This window comes from Somniosus microcephalus, chromosome 33 (assembly GCF_052327205.1).
Source record: "Somniosus microcephalus isolate GS21.2 chromosome 33, FLI_Smic_1.0, whole genome shotgun sequence".
In the NCBI taxonomy this organism is placed as follows: domain Eukaryota; kingdom Metazoa; phylum Chordata; class Chondrichthyes; order Squaliformes; family Somniosidae; genus Somniosus; species Somniosus microcephalus.
In genome coordinates, this window is record NC_141019.1 from 36689086 (window position 1) to 36708618 (window position 19533).

At 56.1% G+C, this 19533-nt stretch overlaps 1 protein-coding gene across 1 annotated transcript; it reads right to left on the bottom strand.

The window, feature by feature from the left end:
- Nucleotides 1–492: 492 nt before the first annotated feature.
- Nucleotides 493–16711, bottom strand: LOC147097172 (low-density lipoprotein receptor-related protein 1-like). Its single transcript, XM_085973053.1, has 7 exons — nucleotides 16528–16711; nucleotides 15610–15815; nucleotides 8956–9144; nucleotides 5909–6057; nucleotides 2897–2990; nucleotides 1669–1785; nucleotides 493–1328 (listed from the first exon to the last, which is right to left on the bottom strand). Exons 2-7 carry the CDS (start codon nucleotides 15761–15763, stop codon nucleotides 1144–1146), a joined length of 888 nt encoding a protein of 295 aa, XP_085829179.1. The 5' UTR covers nucleotides 15764–15815; nucleotides 16528–16711; the 3' UTR covers nucleotides 493–1143.
- Nucleotides 16712–19533: the final 2822 nt, after the last annotated feature.

Consider the following 19533-nt stretch of genomic DNA (forward strand, 5'->3'; position numbering starts at 1 on the left):
ACTTGGAGATATTACATCTAGTTCCCTCGTCCAGATCATTAATATATATTGTGAATAGCTGGGGTCCTAGCACCGATCCCAGCGGTACCCCACTAGTCACTGCCTGCCACTCGGAAAAAGACCCGTTTATTCCAACTCTTGGCTTCCTGTCTGCCAACCGGTTCTTCATCCAAGTCAGTACCTTGCCCCCAATCCCATGCACGCTAATCTCTTATGCGGGACCTGATCGAAAGCCTTCTGAAAGTCCAAATACACCACATCCACTGGTTCTCCCTTATCTATTCTACCAGTTACATCCTCAAAAAATCAATCTCAGCCTTGAATATACTCAACGACTGAGCATCCACAGCCCTCTGGGGCAGAGAATTCCAAAGATTCACCGCCCTCTGAGTGAAGAAATTCCTCCTCATCTCAGTCCTAAATGGCCGACCCCTTATCCTGAGACTGTGACCCCTGGTTCGAGACTCTCCAGCCAGGGGGAAAACAGCCTCTCAGCATCGACCCTGTCAATCCCCCTCAGAATCTTGCATGTTTCAATGAGATCACCTCTCATTCTTCTAAACTCCGGAGAGTATCGGCCCATTCTACACAATCTCTCCTCATAGGACAGCCCGCTCATCCCAGGGATCAATCTAGTGAACCAACCCAGAGAATTCCAAAGATTCACCACCCTCTGAGTGAAGAAATTTCTCCTCACGACTATCAGGTAAGGCTGAGGGGTGACCTGATAGAAATCTTTAAAGCTATGAAGGGGTTCGATAGGGTAGACGTAGAGAAGATGTTTCCACTTGTGGGGGAGACCAGAACTAGGGGCCATCAATATAAGATAGTCACTAATAAATCCAATGGGGAATTCAGGAGAAACTTCTTTACCCAAAGAGTGGTGAGAATGTGGAACTCGCTACCACAGGGAGTGGTGGAGGCGAAGAGCACAGATGCATTTAAGGGGGAAGCTGGATAAACACACGAGGGAGAAAGGAATAGAAGGATATGGTGATCGGGCGAGATGGAGTAGGGGTGGGAGGAGGCTCGTGTGGAGCAGAAACACCGGCACGGACCAGTTGGGCCGAATGGCCTGGTTCTGTGCTGTGTATACTACGCAATGACGCGTCCAGTCCCGATTATTACAACACACTCTTCGCCTCAATCGCCCCCTCCACACCTCACAAAACACGCTCTTTGCGAGAGAGAGCTGAAAACACACTTACGACAATCCCTCTCGTCCTCTCCGTCTCCACAGTTATCCTGCCCATTGCATCTGAATATTCCAGGGATGCAGCGGTTCGCGGTGGTGCACTTAAACTGGCTCGGCAGACAAACGTGAATCTCTGCGTGAAGAAGAGGAGAGGGAGAGGGCCGATTTAACGGGCGTACGGGGAGGGGTGCAGTAAAGATCACAAGGAATACGGTCAGACTCACTCAGACAGACTCACACACACACCACACAACAGACACACACACAACAGACACACACACACAAGACACACGACACACATACACAGAGATACACAACCACACACAGGGATACACACCACACAGACAGACACAGACAGAGAAACACACCACAGACACACCACACATACACAGACAGACAGACAGACCACACACAAAGACAAACAGACACACACCACACAGACAGACACTATAGCAAAAGGCGATACAACTGACCGCAGTTGGCTTCGTCCGAACTGTCCTGGCAATCGTTATCGCCATCGCAGATGAACGCTGGGTTTGTGCAATGACCGGTCCCGCACTGGAATTGCCCAGGTCGGCACTTGAACTCGGCTGGTAAGAGAAACAAAGACGCACCGATCAAAATTCTGAGGGCAGACTGCCGCTTTACTCTGTATCGAACCCCGTGCTGTACCTGCCCTGGGAGTGTTTGATGGGACAGTGTAGAGGGAGCTTTACTCTGTATCTAACCCGTGCTGTACCTGCCCTGGGAGTGTTTGATGGGACAGTGTAGAGGGAGCTTTACTCTGTATCTAACCCCGTGCTGTACCTGCCCTGGGAGTGTTTGATGGGACAGTGTAGAGGGAGCTTTACTCTGCATCTAACCCCGTGCTGTACCTGCCCTGGGAGTGTTTGATGGGACAGTGTAGAGGGAGCTTTACTCTGTATCTAACTCGTGCTCTACCTGTCCTGGGAGTGTTTGATGGGACAGTGTAGAGGGAGCTTTACTCTGTATCTAACCCGTGCTGTACCTGCCCTGGGAGTGTTTGATGGGACAGTGCAGAGGGAGCTTTACTCTGTATCTAACCCGTGCTGTACCTGCCCTGGGAGTGTTTGATGGGACAGTGTAGAGGGAGCTTTACTCTGTATCTAACCCCGTGCTGTACCTGCCCTGGGAGTGTTTGATGGGACAGTGTAGAGGGAGCTTTACTCTGTATCTAACCCATGCTGTACCTGCCCTGGGAGTGTTTGATGGGGACAGTGTAGAGGGAGCTTTACTCTGTATCTAACCCCGTGCTGTACCTGCCCTGGGAGTGTTTGATGGGACAGTGTAGAGGGAGCTTTACTCTGTATCTAACCTGTGCTGTACCTGCCCTGGGAGTGTTTGATGGGACAATGTAGAGGGAGCTTTACTCTGTATCTAACCTGTGCTGTACCTGCCCTGGGAGTGTTTGATGGGACAGTGTAGAGGGAGCTTTACTCTGTATCTAACCCCATGCTGTACCTGCCCTGGGAATGTTCGATGGGACAGTGTAGAGGGAGCTTTACTCTGTATCTAAACCCGTGCTGTACCTGCCCTGGGAGTGTTTGATGGGACAGTGTAGCGGGAGCTTTACTCTGCATCTAGGAGTGCTCGAAAAGGTAATACACTGCACTGTCGGTACTCCCCAGGAACAAGCTGCTCCCCCACTCCTCCCGCTGGCTGAGTCTCGGCGCTACTCACGGCAGTCATCCGGCTCGTCTGATCGATCGCCACAGTCATCCTCGGTGTCACACTTCCACCAGAAGGGGATGCACTTATCGTTCTTGCAAACGAACTGTGAAGGAAACACCGGCACATTAACAACCTGCGCGGTTTTATGCAACAACTACTCACATTTCTCCACCGCCTTTCACCACCACAGAACGTCGCAAAGCACCTCACAGTCAATGAAGGACTTTTCTTGACGTGTGGTCGCTGTTGTAATGTAGGAAACCTGGTCAAACCCTTGCAGGTGGACGTAAAGGATCCCTCGGCCACTATTTCGAAGAAGAGCAGGGGGGGGGGGGGGGGGGAGTTCTCGCCAGTGTCCCGAGGGCAATATTTATCCCTCAACCAACATCACTAAAACAGATTATTTGGTCAACCACACTGTTCGCAACCTTGGTGCCATGTCTGACCCTGAAATGAACTTCCGACCACATATCCACCCCATCACCAAGACCGCCAACTTCCACCTCCGTAACATCGCCCGTCTCCGCCCCTGCCTCAGCTCATCCGCTGCTGAAACCCTCACCCCTGCCCTTTGTTACCTCTAGACTCAAATATTCCAACGCACTCCTGGCCGGCCTCCCACATTCCACCCTCCGTAAACTTCAGCTCATCCAAAACTCTGCTGCCCCGTGTCCTAACTCGCACCGAGTCCCGTTCACCCATCACCCCCACTGTGCTCGCTGTCCTACACAGGCTCCCGGTTAAGCAGCGCCTCGATTTCAAAATTCTCATCCTCGTGTTCAAATCCCTCCATGGCCATCGTCCCCTCCCTATCTCTGTAACCTCCTCCAGCCCCCTACAACCCTCCCTATCACTGTAACCTCCTCCAGCCCCCTACAACCCTCCCTATCTCTGTAACCTCCTCCAGCCCCGACAACCCTCCCTCTCTGTAACCTACGCCAGCCCCAACAACCCTCCCTATCTCTGTAACCTCCTCCAGCCCCCTACAACCCTCCCTATCTCTGTAACCTCCTCCAGCCCACTACAACCCTCCCTATCTCTGTAACCTCCTGCAGCCCCTACAACCCTCCCTATCTCTGTAACCTCCTCCAGCCCCCTACAACCCTCCCGATCGCTGTAACCTCCTCCAGCCCCTACAACCCTCCCTATCTCTGTAACCTCCTCCAGCCCCCTACAACCCTCCCTATCTCTGTAACCTCCTCCAGCCCCTACAACCCTCCCTATCTCTGTAACCTCCTCCAGCCCCCTACAACCCTCCCTATCTCTGTAACCTCCTCCAGCCCCTACAACCCTCACTATCTCTGTAACCTCCTCCAGCCCCTACAACCCTCACTATCTCTGCAACCTCCTCCAGCCCCTACAACCCTCCCTATCTTAGTAACCTCCTCCAGCCCCACAATCCACCTGCACGCCCCTCACCGAGATATCTGCGCTCCTCTAATTCTGCCCTCTTGAGCATCCCTGATTATAATTGCTCAACCTTTGGCGGCCGTGCCTTCTGTTGCCTGAGCCCTAAGCTCTGGAATTCCCTGCCTAAACCTCTCCGCCTCGCTACCTCTCTCTCCTCCTTTAAGACGCTCCTTAAAACCCACCTCTTTGACCAAGCTTTGGTCACCTGCCCTAAATTAGCCTTATGCGGATCGGGGTCAAATTTATTTTGTCTTAAAATACTCCTGGGCAGCGCCTTGGGACGTTTTACTACGTTTAAAGGCGCTATATAAATACAAGTTGTTGTTATTGATCACACCGCTGTTTGTGGGAGCTTGCTGTGCGCCAATTGGCTGCCGCGTTTCCTACATCACAACAGCGACCGCACTGCACCAGGGAAGAGCTTTGGGACGTCCCGAAGTCATGAAGGTGACATGAATCTTGTCAGTCATGTGACTTATGTAATAATACTGGGCGGCCTGCTGGTGGCGCTGTCCAGGGAGAGTATAAATACTCGGGCACGGGCCCAGCTTGCTCAGGATATTCTTTAACAGGAACTAGTGAAGGACACAACTAGCTCTCCATGTTGAAAAACAGTTGATTAAAGCCTTGTTTAATACTGAGACCAAGTGCCAAGTAGTTACATAGAAACATAGAAGATAGGAGCAGGAGTAGGCCATTCGGCCCCTCGAGCCTGGTCCGCCATTCAATGCTAACATGGTTGATCATCCAAATCCAGTACCCTGTCCCTGCCTTCTCCCCATATCCCTTTAGCCTTAATATATCTAACTCCTTCTTGAATATATTTAATGAATTGGCCTCCACTGCCTTGTGTGGTAGAGAATTCCACAGGTTCACCACTCTCTGGGTGAAGAAATTCCTCCTTATCTCTGTCCTAAATGGCTTACCCCTTATCCTTAGACAGTGACCCCCTGGTTCTGGACTCCCGGCCAGCGGGAACATCCTTCCTGCATCCAGTCTGTCTAGTCCTGTTAGAATTTTATAAGTTTCAATGAGATCCCCTCATTCTTCTAAACTCCAGTGAGTACAAGCCCAATCGATCCAATCTCTCCTCATACGTCATTCCTGCCATCCCAGGTATCAGTCTGGTGAATCTTCGCTGCACTCCCTCCATGGCAAGAACATCCTTCCTCAGAGAAGGCGACCAAAACTGCACACAATACTCAAGGTGTGGTCTCACCAAGGCCCTGTACAACTGCAGCAAGACATCCTTGCTCCTGTACTCGAATCCTCTCGCTATGAAGGCCAACATACCATTTGCCTTCTTAACCGCCTGCTGCACCTGCATGCTTACCTTCAGCGACTGGTGCACAAGGGCACCCAGGTCTCGTTGCACTTCCCCTTCTCCCAATCTATTGCCGTTCAATTAATAATCTGCCTTCCTGTTTTTGCCACCAAAGTGGATAACCTCGCATTTATCCACATTATACTGCATCTGCCCAATCGCCCAACCTGTCCAAACCGTACTGGATTTTTTCTTACGTCAGAAGGTATGAATGCAAATTCTTCATTTCCGTTTGCCCAACTTCGACCCGCCGCCCCCAGTCCCTCGCTGGGCTCCGCGCCCCTTACCTGACTCGCGGTGCAGTTGGACAGGCAGGTCTTGCTGTCGGCCGCCAGGTAGAAGTTGGTAGGGCAGGCGCACTTGTACCCGCCTCCGGGAGCCAGCAGGCACAGGTTGCTGCATCCTCCATTCTCGTTTTTACAGGGGTGCTCGGGTACTGGGAGGCAGAGAAAAAAAATTATAATAATCACGCGCAGTTAGAAACAGAGAACAATCGGAGCTGGAGTCGGCCATTCGGCCCTTCGAGCCTGCTCCGCCATTCAATATGATCATGGCTGATCCTCTATCTTAATACCATATTCCCGCTCTCTCCCCATACCCCTTGATGCCTTTTGTGTCCAGAAATCTATCTCCTTCTTAAATATATTCAGTGACTTGGCCTCCACAGCCTTCTGTGGTAGAGAATTCCACAGGTTCACCACCCTCTTGAGTGAAGACATTTCTCCTCATCTCAGTCCTAAATGTCCTACCCCGTATCCTGAGACTGTGACCCCTCGTTCTGGACTCCGCAGTCATGGGGAAACATCCTCCCTGCATCCAGTCTGTCTAACCCTGTCAGAATTTTATACGTTTCAATGAGATCCCCTCTCATTCTTCTAAACTCTAGTGAATACAGGCCTAGTCGACCCAATCTCTCCTCATACGACAGTCCTGCCATCCCATGAATCAGTCTGGTGAACCTTCGCTGCACTCCCTCTATGGCAAGTATATCCTTTCTTAGGTAAGGAGATCAAAACTGCACACAGTACTCCAGGTGTGGTCTCACCAAGGCCCTGTATAACTGCAGTAAGACATCCTTGTTCCTGTACTCGAACCCTCTTGCAATGAAGGCCAACATACCATTTGCCTTCCTAAGTGCTTGCTGCGTCTGCAAGTTTGCTTTCAGTGACTGGTGTACAAGGACACCCAGGTCCCTTTGTACATCAGCATTTCCCAATCTATTACCATTTAAATAATACTCCGCCTTTCCGTTTTTCCGACCAAAGTAGATAACTTCGCATTTATCCACGTTAGCTGTCGGATATCCTGGACCATTACGGGTTAATAGTCGAACTCCCTTGTTCCTCGGAGCAGTGGGCTTTATTGCAAGGGTGCTGGGCGATTCAGATCATCAAAAATGTCAAGGGCAGGTACAGAAAATAATCCAAAAGGCTAATGGAATGCTGGCCTTTATACCGCGGTGGAGGGCGAGAGTGCAAGGTGGGGCTAGAAGTCACGCAGCGAGTGGTTAGGATCTGGAGCGCACTGCCTGCAAGGGCGGTGGAGGCAGGCTCAATCTCATCTTTCAAGAGGGAGTTGGATAAGTATCTGAAGGAAAACAACTTGCAGGGCTACGGGGAGAGGGCAGGGGGAGCGGGAATAGCCGAGAGTCAGCACTGGCTCGACAGGCCGAATGGCCTTCTTCCGTGCTGTAACCATTCTGAGATTCTATGCAAGGCCTGGTGAGACCACACCTGGAGCACGGTGAGCAGTTCTGGGCACCGCACCTTAGGAAGGATATATTGGCCTCGGAGGGAGTGCAGCGTAGGTTTACCAGAATGATGCCCGGACTCCAAGGGTTAAGTTACGAGGAGAGATTACACAAACTAGGGTTGTATCCCCTGGAATTTAGAAGGTTAAGGGTTGAAGTACAAAGGGATCTGGGGGGTCCTGGTGCACGAAACTCAAAAGGTTAGTATGCAGGTGCAGCAAGTGATTAAGAAGGCCAATGGAATGTTGGCTTTCATTGCTAGGGGGATAGAATATAAAAATAGGGAGGTATTGCTTCAGTTGTACAAGGTATTGGTGAGACCGCACCTGGAATACTGCGTACAGTTTTGGTGTCCATACTTAACAAAGGACATACTTGCTCTCGAGTCAGTACAAAGAAGGTTCACTCGGTTAATCCCGGGGATGAGGGGATGGACATATGAGGAGAGGTTGAGTAGATTGGGACTCTACTCATTGGAGTTCAGAAGAATGAGGGGCGATCTTATTGAAACATATAAGATTGTGAAGGGGTTGGATCGGGTGGATGCGGGGAGGATGTTCCCGATGATGGGTGAAACTAGAACTAGGGGGCATAGTCTTAGAATAAGGGGCTGCTCTTTCAAAACTGAGATGAGGAGGAACTACTTCACTCAGAGGGTGGTAGGTCCATGGAATATGCTGCCCCAAAAAGCTGTAGAAGCTACATCATTACATAAATTTAAAACAGAAATAGACAGTTTCCTAGAAGAAAAGGGAATTAAGGGTTACGGGGGGCGGGCAGGAATTTGGACATGAGTCTAGGTTCGGATCGGTCATGGCCCTGTGGGTAGCGGAGCGGGCCCAGGGGCCGTGTAGCCTGATCCTGCTCCTATTTCGTGTGTCTAATTCTGTTAGATTCAGGAGATGGTTCTGTGATAGTGGATTGGCGGTTAGGATCAGATCAGCCATGATCTTATTGAATGGCGGAGCAGGCTCGAGGGGCTGAATGGCCTCCTCCTGTTCCTAATGTAACAGGTTCGAGGGGGCTGAATGGCCTCCTCCTGTTCCTAATGTAACAGGCTCGAGGGGGGCTGAATGGCCTCCTCCTGTTCCTAATGTAACAGGCTCGAGGGGCTGAATGGCCTCCTCCTGTTCCTAATGTAACAGGCTCGAGGGGGGGCTGACTGGCCTCCTCCTGTTCCTAATGTAACAGGCTCGAGGGTGGCTGAATGGCCTCCTCCTGTTCCTAATGTAACAGGCTCGAGGGGCTGAATGGCCTCCTCCTGTTCCTAATGTAACAGGCTCGAGGGGGGGCTGAATGGCCTGCTGCTGTTCCTAATGTAACAGGCTCGAGGGGCTGAATGGCCTGCTGCTGTTCCTAATGTAACAGGCTCGAGATGCTGAATGACCTCCTCCTGTTCCTAATGTAACAGGCTCGAGGAGGCTGAATGGCCTCCTCCTGTTCCTAATGTAACAGGCTCGAGGGTGGCTGAATGGCCTCCTCCTGTTCCTAATGGTGGGCTTGAAAACGAACACGGTGAAAATGATGACAGACCATGAAGGAAACGGTGCTCGCGCCCGCTTATCTACAAGGAGATCCCAGTACCTTCCGGCTGCCTGTACGAGTGAAAAATGTGGATGTCCATCGGTCTGTGGAGGGTGCTGATCAACACCGACTTGTTGGCTCCCGTGCTCTTGTGAGCTCGGTTGATCGATTTGGTCTCCCAGTCCGTCCAGTAGATGTAATCTTCAAAGAGTGTCAGAGCAAAGATGTGTGGAATGTCCTGGTCCAGCACTGCGTAGAGAGGAGAGAGCGAGCGAGCTTGGGTTAATGCATTCAGCCCATCGCCCCTGTAGCCTCTCTACTTAAGCGAGCTCCCCACCTCGGTCCCAGTCCTCCCATCGCCACCGTGCCCCTCTCTCTCTCTCTCTGCAAGACCTCTCCCCTCAGTCCCATTCCCCTCCCTGCCCATCACTCCTGTGCCCCTCTCTCTCTCTGCAAGACCTCTCCGCTCAGTCCCATTCCCCTCCCTGCCCATCACTCCTGTGCCCCTCTCTCTCTCTGCAAGAACTCTCCCCTCAGTCCCATTCCCCTCCCTGCCCATCACCCCTGTGCCCCTCTCTCTCTGCAAGAACTCTCCTCTCAGTCCCATTACCCTCCCCGCCCATCACCCCCGTGCCCCTCTCTCTGCAAGACCTCTCCGTCCCATTCCCCTCCCCGCCCATCACCCCCGTGCCCCTCTCTCTGCAAGACCTCTCCCCTCAGTCCCATTCCCCTCCCTGCCCCTCTCTCTGCAAGACCTCTCCTCTCAGTCCCATTTCCCCTCCCCGCCCATCACCCCCGTGCCCCTCTCTCTCTCTGCAAGACCTCTCCTCTCAGTCCCATTCCCCTCCCCACCCATCACCCTGTGCCCCTCTCTCTCTCTGCAAGACCTCTCCCCTCAGTCCCATTCCCCTCCCCGCCCATCACCCCCGTGCCCCTCTCTCTCTCTCTGCAAGAACTCTCCTCTCAGTCCCATTCCCCTCCCCACCCATCACCGTGCCCCTCTCTCTCTCTGCAAGAACTCTCCTCTCAGTCCCATTCCCCTCCCCGCCCATCACCCCTGTGCCCCTCTCTCTCTCTGCAAGACCTCTCCCCTCAGTCCCATTCCCCTCCCCGCCCATCACCCCCGTGCCCCTCTCTCTCTCTCTGCAAGAACTCTCCCCTCAGTCCCATTCCCCTCCCCGCCCATCACCCCCGTGCCCCTCTCTCTCTCTGCAAGAACTCTCCTCTCAGTCCCATTCCCCTCCCCACCCATCACCCTGTGCCCCTCTCTCTCTGCAAGACCTCTCCCCTCAGTCCCATTCCCCTCCCCACCCATTACCCTGTGCCCCTCTCTCTCTCTGCAAGACCTCTCCCCTCAGTCCCATTCCCCTCCCCGCCCATCACCCCCGTGCCCCTCTCTCTCTCTGCAAGAACTCTCCCCTCAGTCCCATTCCCCTCCCCGCCCATCACCCCCGTGCCCCTCTCTCTCTCTGCAAGAACTCTCCTCAGTCCCATTCCCCTCCCCACCCATCACCCTGTGCCCCTCTCTCTCTGCAAGACCTCTCCCCTCAGTCCCATTCCCCTCCCCACCCATTACCCTGTGCCCCTCTCTCTCTCTGCAAGACCTCTCCCCTCAGTCCCATTCCCCTCCCCGCCCATCACCCCCGTGCCCCTCTCTCTCTCTGCAAGAACTCTCCCCTCAGTCCCATTCCCCTCCCCGCCCATCACCCCCGTGCCCCTCTCTCTCTCTGCAAGAACTCTCCTCTCAGTCCCATTCCCCTCCCCACCCATCACCCTGTGCCCCTCTCTCTCTCTGCAAGACCTCTCCCCTCAGTCCCATTCCCCTCCCCACCCATCACCCTGTGCCCCTCTCTCTCTCTGCAAGACCTCTCCCCTCAGTCCCATTCCCCTCCCTGCCCATCACTCCCGTGCCCCTCTCTCTCTGCAAGACCTCTCCTCTCCATCCCATTCCCCTCCCCGCCCATCACCCCTGTGCCCCCTCTCTCTCGCTGCAAGACCTCTCCCCTCAGTCCCATTCCCCTTTCTGCCCAGCACCCCTGTACCCTCTCTATCTGAACGAGCTCCTCCCTCAGTCCCAGTCCTCCCATCGCCCCCGTGCCCCTCTCTCTCTCTGCAAGACCTCTCCCCTCAGTCCCATTCCCCTTTCTGCCCAGCACCCCTGTACCCTCTCTATCTGAACGAGCTCCTCCCTCAGTCCCAGTCCTCCCATCGCCCCCGTGCCCCTCTCTCTCTCTCTCTCTGCAAGACCTCTCCCCTCAGTCCCATTCCCCGTTCCGCCCATCGCCTCTCACTGAAAGAGCTGTCCCTTGCTGGAATCTGTCCCAACCTTGACCCTGTTCACTCTCTTTTGAGCACCTGGTGTCAGGCCTCCTCTTCCCCCCCGGCACCACCCTCTCTCTGGAGCTCAGTGTCTCGCACTCCTCCGTCTCCCAGCCTCCCCATTCTCTCGCTCTCCCAACCTCCCCTCTCTCTGGGTCTCAAGGTCTCCTGCTACCCTCAGGGGCTCTTCCAACCCTCTGTGCGAGGTGGCAATATGTGCGACAGTCAACGTGCATTAAAATCAAATTCCCTTCTCTCAGGGAGCTGTTGTAACTATGGAGTCACCTTACTCCATTACATCAAGTGTACAGCACAGAAACAGGCCATTCGGCCCAACTGGTCCGTGCCGGTGTTTATGCTCCACACGAGCCTTTTTAAAAAATTATTTTATGGGATGTGGGCGTCGCTGGCAAGGCCAACATTTATTGCCCGTCCCTGGTCGCCCCTTGAGAAGGTGGTGGTGAGCCGCCTTCTTGAACCGCTGCAGTCCGTGTGGTGAAGGTGCTCCCACAGCGCTGTTAGGGAGGGAGTTCCAGGATTTTGACCCAGCGACGATGAAGGAACAGCCGATATATTTCCAAGTCAGGATGGTGTGAGTGACTCGGAGGGGAACTTGGAGGTGGTGGTGTTCCCACGCGCCTGCTGCCCTCGTCCTTCTAGGCGGAAGAGGTCGCGGGTTTGGAAGGTGCTGCCGAAGAAGCCTTGGCGAGTTGCTGCAGTGCATCTTGTAGATGGTACACACTGCAGCCACGGTGCGCCGGTGGTGGAGGGAGTGAATGTTTAAGGTGGTGTGGATGGGGTGTCGATCAAGCGGGCTGCTTTGTCCTGGATGGTGTCGAGCTTCTTGAGTGTTGTTGGAGCTGCGCTCATCCAGGCAAGTGGAGAGTGTTCCATCACACTCCTGACTTGTGCCTTGTAGATGGCGGAAAGGCTTTGGAGAGTCAGGAGGTGAGACACGTGCCGCAGAATACCCAGCCTCTGACCTGCTCTTGTAGCCACAGTATTTATGTGGCTGGTCCAGTTAAGTTTCTGGTCAATGGTGACCCCCAGGATGTTGATGGTGGGGGATTCGGCGATGGTAATACCATTGACTGTCAAGGGGCGGTGTTTAGACTCTCGCTTGTTGGAGATACTCATTGCCTGGCACTTGTGTGGCGTGAATGTTACCTGCCACTTATCAGCCCAAGCCTGAACGTCGTCCAGGTCTTGTTGCATGCGGGCATGGACTGCTTCATTATCTGAGGAGTTGTGAATGGCGCTGAACACTGTGCAGTCATCAGCGAACATCCCCATTTCTGACCTCCTCCCACCTCACCCTCTCACCATATCCTTCTATTCCTTTCTCCCTCATGTGTTTATCCAGCTTCCCCCTTAAATGCATCGATACTATTCGCCTCCACCACTCCCTGTGGTAGCGAGTTCCACATTCTCACCACTCTCTGGGTAAAGAAGTTTCTCCTGAATTCCCCATTGGATTTATTAGTGACTATCTTACATTGATGGCCCCTAGTTCTGGTCTCCCCCACAAGTGGAAACATCATCTCTACGTCTACCCTATCGAACCCCCTTCATAATTTTAAAGACCTCCATCAGGTCACCCCTCAGCCTTCTCGGTTCTAGAGAAAAAAAACCCACCCATTTATCCAACGCCTTTCACCACCTCAGGAAGCCCCAAAGCACTTCACAGCCAACGAAATACTTTTTGAAGTGTAGTCGCTGTTGTAATGTAGGGAAAGGCTGCAGCCAACTTGCGCACAGCAAGCTCCCACACACAGCACCCCCTCAGTACTGCCACTGGGAGTGTCCACATAAATACTGTGGCAACAAGAGCAGGTCAGAGGCTGGGTATTCTGCGGCGAGTGTCTCACCTCCCGACTCCCCAAAGCCTTTCCACCATCTACAAAGGCACAAGTCAGGAGTGTGATGGAATACTCTCCACTTGCCTGGATGAGTGCAGCTCCGACAACACTAGAGAAACTCGACATGATCCAGGATAAAGCAGCCCGATTGATCGGCACCCCATCCACCACCTTAAACATTCACTCCCTCCACCACCGGCGCACCGTGGCTGCAGTGTGGACCATCTACAAGATGCACTGCAGCGACTCGCCAAGTCTTCTTCGGCAGCACCTCCCAAACCCGCGACCTCTTCCACCTAGAGGGACAAGGGCAGCAGGCGCACGGGAACACCACCACCTCCAAGTTCCACCTCCGAGCCACACACACCATCCTGACTTGGAAATATATCGGCTGTTCGTTCATCGGCGCTGGGTCAAAATCCTGGAACTCCCTAACAGCGCTGTGGGAGCACCTTCACCACACAGGACTGCAGCGGTTCAAGAAGGCGGCTCACCACCACCTTCTCAAGGGCAAATAGGGATGGGCAATAAATGCTGGCCTTGCCAGCGATGCCCAGATCCCATAAGCAAATAAAAAAAGAGCTCCAGCCTGTTGAATCCGTGGGTCATGGAGTCCCTCACAAGCTGTTATTTCCTGCTGAATAGTAAGAGTGGACTTATAAACGAGTACAAGCTGTACACAACGCAAGTACATACAGCAGTTTCGCAACAGCTCGGACATTGGCAGATGAACTGTAACTATTGATAAGCCAATAAATCAGGAGCCGCTGCCTACGTCAATGCACTGATACCTTATCAGGACAAACACTAGAACAGTTCGAACGACTTCATTAGAAAGCTACTAGCAGGCAGCAACGAGAAGCAATCTGCACTCCTGATGCTCACCCAGCGATAGCAGGATCGCAAACATCCTTCAACACTGGCGATTTCACAGTACATTTATTCTTCAAACAGAAGTTCATCTCCGTTCCGAGATGCAGCATGACGGACAGCCTGCCGAATCCGCACCCCCCCCCCCACCCCACCACCTCAATCCCCCACTCTGCCAGCTGGTCCGACATCCAGTTCTGGATGAGCAGAAATTTCCTCCGACAAAATGTCGGGAAGACCGAAGCCACAGTCCTCAGTCCCCGCCACAATCATACGCTCGCAGCGTGAGGAGCCATCACCGGATGGGAATCAAATGCAGCAACGCTGGCGGATCTACACCGCCTCCCATTCCGGCAAGGCCTCGATTTTATAATTCTCATCCCAGTCACCAAATCCCTCCAGGGCCTCCTCGCCCTACCACCCTCCCCATCTCTGTAACCTCCTCCAGCCCCCTACAACCCTCCCTCTCTGTAACCTCCTCCAGCCCCTACAACCCTCCCTATCTCTGTAACCTCCTCCAGCCGCTACAACCCTCCCTCTCTCTGTAACCTCCTCCAGCCCCTACAACACTCCCTATCTCCGTAACCTCCTCCAGCCCCCTACAACCCTCCCTATCTCTGTAACCTCCTCCAGCCCCCTACAACCCTCCCTATCTCTGTAACCTCCTCCAGCCGCTACAACCCTCCCTATCTCTGTAACGTCCTCCAGCCCCCTACACCCCTCCCTATCTCTGTAGCCTCCTCCAGCCCCTACAACCCACCCTATCTCTGTAACCTCCTCCAGCCCCGACAACCCTCCCTATCTCCGTAACCTCCTCCAGTCCCTACAACCCTCCCTATCTCTGTAACCTCCTCCAGCCCCTACAACCCTCCCTATCTCTGTAACCTCCTCCAGCCCCCTACAACCCTCCCTATCTCTGTAACCTCCTCCAGCCTCCTACAACCCTCCCTATCTCTGTAACCTCCTCCAGCCCCCTACAACCCTCCCTATCTCTGTAACCTCCTCCAGCCCCCTACAACCCTCCCTATCTCTGTAACCTCCTCCAGCCCCTACAACCCACCCTATCTCTGTAACCTCCTCCAGCCCCGACAACCCTCCCTATCTCCGTAACCTCCTCCAGTCCCGACAACCCTCCCTATCTCTGTAACCTCCTCCAGCCCCCTACAACCCTCCCTATCTCTGTAACTTCCTCCAGCCCCTACAACCCTCCCTATCTCTGTAACCTCCTCCAGCCCCTACAACCCTCCCTATCTCTGTAACCTCCTCCAGCCCCACAACCCTCCGAGATCTCTGCGCTCCTCCAATTCTGCCCTCTTGAGCATCCCCCAGATTTCCATCGCTCCACCATTGGCGGCCGTGCCTTCAGCCGCCTGGGCCCCAGGCTCTGGAATTCCCTCCCTAAACCTCTCCGCCTCTCTCTCTCTCTCTCTCCCCCTTTAAGACGCTCCTTAAAACCTCCCTCTTTGACTAAGCTTTTGGTCGCCTGCCCTAATATCTCACGTGGCTCGGTGTCAAATTGTGTCTGATATACGCCCCAGTGAAGCGCCTTGGGGGCGTTTTACTACATTAAAGGCGCCCGTATAAATGACAGGGAGCTTCCCGACACCAGCGCTATCTTCATCAGTGTCCGGAAAATACTAAGGAAACAAATGCAAATCCCACCCACCGATGTGCCTGTTGGCTCCGTCAAGATCAGCGAACTGGATGTAGTCTTCGCGAGCATCTGCCCAGTAGACTCTGTTGTTCACATAGTCCAGCGTCAGTCCGTTGGGCCAGGTAATCCTGGTATCCACCACCATGCTTCGATTGGTTCCGTCCATCCCGATCCGGCCAATGTGGGGATGGTCGCCCCAGTCCGACCAGTACAGGTACCTTGGGTTACAATTCATAGGATCAGCAGCAGAACGTTCCACTCGATCATGGTGGGGCATAGTGGTTAGCACTGTTGCCTCACAGCGCCAGGGAGCCGGGTTCGAATCCTGCCTCGGGCGACTGTCTGTGTGGAGTTTGCACATTCTCCCTGTGTCTGCGTGGGTTTCCTCCGGGTGCTCCGGTTTCCTCCCACAGTCCAAAGATGTGCGAGTTAGGTTGATTTGGCTATGCTAAATTGACCCTTAGTGTTAGGGGGATTAAATACGTGGGGTTACGGGGATAGGGTGGGATATGTGTCGGTGCAGGCTCGATGGGCCGAAATGGCCTCTATCTGCACTGTGGGGATTCTGTGATTCTGTGTGTGATCGCCGGTCCCCTCGACCCCTGAACGCACCCTCCCCCTCCCCATCCCACCCCTCAATCCTCCTCACGACCCACCGCTCCCGAAGGCACGGGCTCCCCTGTCGAGAAGCGGTTTCCACGCTTGTGTGTGGTAAATGAAGAAAGAACTTGCATTTATATAGCGCCTTTCACAACTTCAGTGCAGAGGCCGAGGGGGACAGAAAGAGCGGGAGGGGAGGGGGCGGAGCGCGGGAGATGGGGAGGGGGCGGAGAGGGAGAGCGCGGGAGGGGCAGAGAGAGGGAGGGAGAGGGGGAGGAGGAGAGCAGGAGGGGGCGAGCGGGAGGGAGGGGTATCAGGAAGCCAGCTTACCCGTTCCGCACGTCCACTGCCAGAGCACGAGGCTCCCTCAGCCCGGTGTTGACGAGCACCGTGCGATAGGCTCCGTTCAGCTTCGACACTTCGATGGTGTCCCTCCCCTTGTCGCACCAGTAGAGGTTTCCGCCCACCCAGTCCACAGCCAGTCCGTCTGGGTTGCTCAGACCCGTGCGGTGTAACACCTAGCACCAAACAGGGGAAGGTGGGGGGGGAAAGGTTACAGCCCTGAACTCGTCAACCCTCACCCACAGCACTGAACCCCCCGACCCCTCACCCACAGCCCTGAACCCCCCGACCCCCGCACCCACAGCACTGAACCCCGCCACTCCTCACCCACAGCCCTGAACCCCCCGACCCCCTCACCCACAGCACTGAACCCCCCCCGACCCCCTCACCCACAGCACTGAACTCCCCGACCCTCACACCCACAGCACTGAACCCCCCGACCCCCTCACCCACAGCACTGAACCCCCCGACCCCCTCACCCACAGCACTGAACCCCCCGACCCCCAGCACTGAACCCCCCGACCCCCTCACCCACAGCACTGAACCCCCCGACCCCCTCACCCACAGCACTGAACCCCCGACCCCCTCACCCACAGCACTGAACTCCCCGACCCCCTCACCCACAGCACTGAACCCCCCGACCCTCTCACCCACAGCACTGAACCCCCCGACCCTCTCACCCACAGCACTGAACTCCCCGACCCCCTCACCCACAGCACTGAACCCCCCGACTCCCTCACCCACAGCACTGAACCCCCCCGACCCCCTCTCACACAGCACTGAACTCCCCCACCCCCTCACCCACAGCACTGAACCCCCCGACCCCCTCACCCACAGCACTGAACCCACCGACCCCCTCACCCACAGCACTGAACCCCCCGACCCCCTCACCCACAGCACTGAACCCCCCGACCCCCTCACCCACAGCACTGAACCCCCCGACCCTCTCACCCACAGCCCTGAACTCCCCGACCCCCTCACCCACAGCACTGAACCCCCCGACCCCCTCACCCACAGCACTGAACCCCCGACCCCCTCACCCACAGCACTGAACCCCGCCACCCCTCACCCACAGCCCTGAACCCCCCGACCCCCTCACCCACAGCCCTGAACCCCCCGACCCCCTCACCCACAGCACTGAACCCCCCGACCCTCTCACCCACAGCACTGAACTCCCCGACCCCCTCACCCACAGCACTGAACCCCCCGACCCCCTCACCCACAGCACTGAACTCCCCGACCCCCTCACCCACAGCACTGAACCCCCCGACCCCCTCACCCACAGCACTGAACCCCCCGACCCCCTCACCCACAGCACTGAACTCCCCGACCCCCTCACCCACAGCACTGAACTCCCCGACCCCCTCACCCACAGCACTGAACCCCCCGACCCCCTCACCCACAGCACTGAACCCCCCGACCCCTCACCCACAGCACTGAACCCCCCGACCCCCTCACCCACAGCACTGAACTCCCCGACCCCCTCACCCACAGCACTGAACTCCCCGACCCCCTCACCCACAGCACTGAACCCCCCGACCCCCTCACCCACAGCACTGAACCCCCCGACCCCCTCACCCACAGCACTGAACCCCCCGACCCCCTCACCCACAGCACTGAACTCCCCGACCCCCTCACCCACAGCACTGAACTCCCCGACCCTCTCACCCACAGCCCTGAACCCCCCGACCCCCTCACCCACAGCACTGAACCCCCCGACCCCCTCACCCACAGCACTGAACCCCCCGACCCCCTCACCCACAGCACTGAACCCCCCGACCCCCTCACCCACAGCACTGAACTCCCCGACCCCCTCACCCACAGCACTGAACCCCCCGACCCCCTCACCCACAGCACTGAACTCCCCGACCCCCTCACCCACAGCACTGAACTCCCCGACCCCCTCACCCACAGCACTGAACCCCCCGACCCCCTCACCCACAGCACTGAACCCCCGACCCCCTCACCCACAGCACTGAACCCCCCGACCCCCTCACCCACAGCGCTGAACCCCCCGACCCCCTCACCCACAGCACTGAACCCCCCGACCCCCTCACCCACAGCACTGAACCCCCCGACCCTCTCACCCACAGCACTGAACTCCCCGACCCCCTCACCCACAGCACTGAACCCCCCGACCCCCTCACCCACAGCACTGAACCCCCCGACCCCCTCACCCACAGCACTGAACTCCCCGACCCCCTCACCCACAGCACTGAACTCCCCGACCCCCTCACCCACAGCACTGAACCCCCCGACCCCCTCACCCACAGCACTGAACCCCCCGACCCCCTCACCCACAGCACTGAACCACCCGACCCCCTCACCCACAGCACTGAACCCCCCGACCCCCTCACCCACAGCACTGAACCCCCCGACCCCCTCACCCACAGCACTGAACCCCCCGACCCCCTCACCCACAGCACTGAACCCCCCGACCCCCTCACCCACAGCACTGAACCCCCCGACCCCCTCACCCACAGCACTGAACTCCCCGACCCCCTCACCCACAGCACTGAACTCCCCGACCCCCTCACCCACAGCACTGAACCCCCCGACTCCCTCACCCACAGCACTGAACCCCCCGACCCCCTCACCCACAGCACTGAACCCCCCCGACCCTCTCACCCACAGCACTGAACCCCCCGACCCCCTCACCCACAGCACTGAACTCCCCGACCCCCTCACCCACAGCACTGAACCCCCCGACCCCCTCACCCACAGCACTGAACTCCCCGACCCCCTCACCCACAGCACTGAACCCCCCGACCCCCTCACCCACAGCACTGAACCCCCCGACCCCCTCACCCACAGCACTGAACACCCCGACCCCCTCACCCACAGCACTGAACTCCCCGACCCCCTCACCCACAGCACTGAACTCCCCGACCCTCTCACCCACAGCACTGAACCCCCCGACCCCCTCACCCACAGCACTGAACCCCCCGACCCCCTCACCCACAGCACTGAACTCCCCGACCCCCTCACCCACAG

Bases quoted from the DNA above. Each gene is read 5' to 3' on its own strand.
- LOC147097172 (XM_085973053.1), bottom strand. From the start codon at position 15,763: ATGGACGGAACCAATCGAAGCATGGTGGTGGATACCAGGATTACCTGG. The intron at 9,145-15,609 runs GTGGGTGGGATT...CTCTCTACGCAG, and splicing joins CGGAGCCAACAGGCACATCG to TGCTGGACCAGGACATTCCA. The intron at 6,058-8,955 runs GTACTGGGATCT...TCTGCCTCCCAG, and splicing joins CTCGTACAGGCAGCCGGAAG to TACCCGAGCACCCCTGTAAA.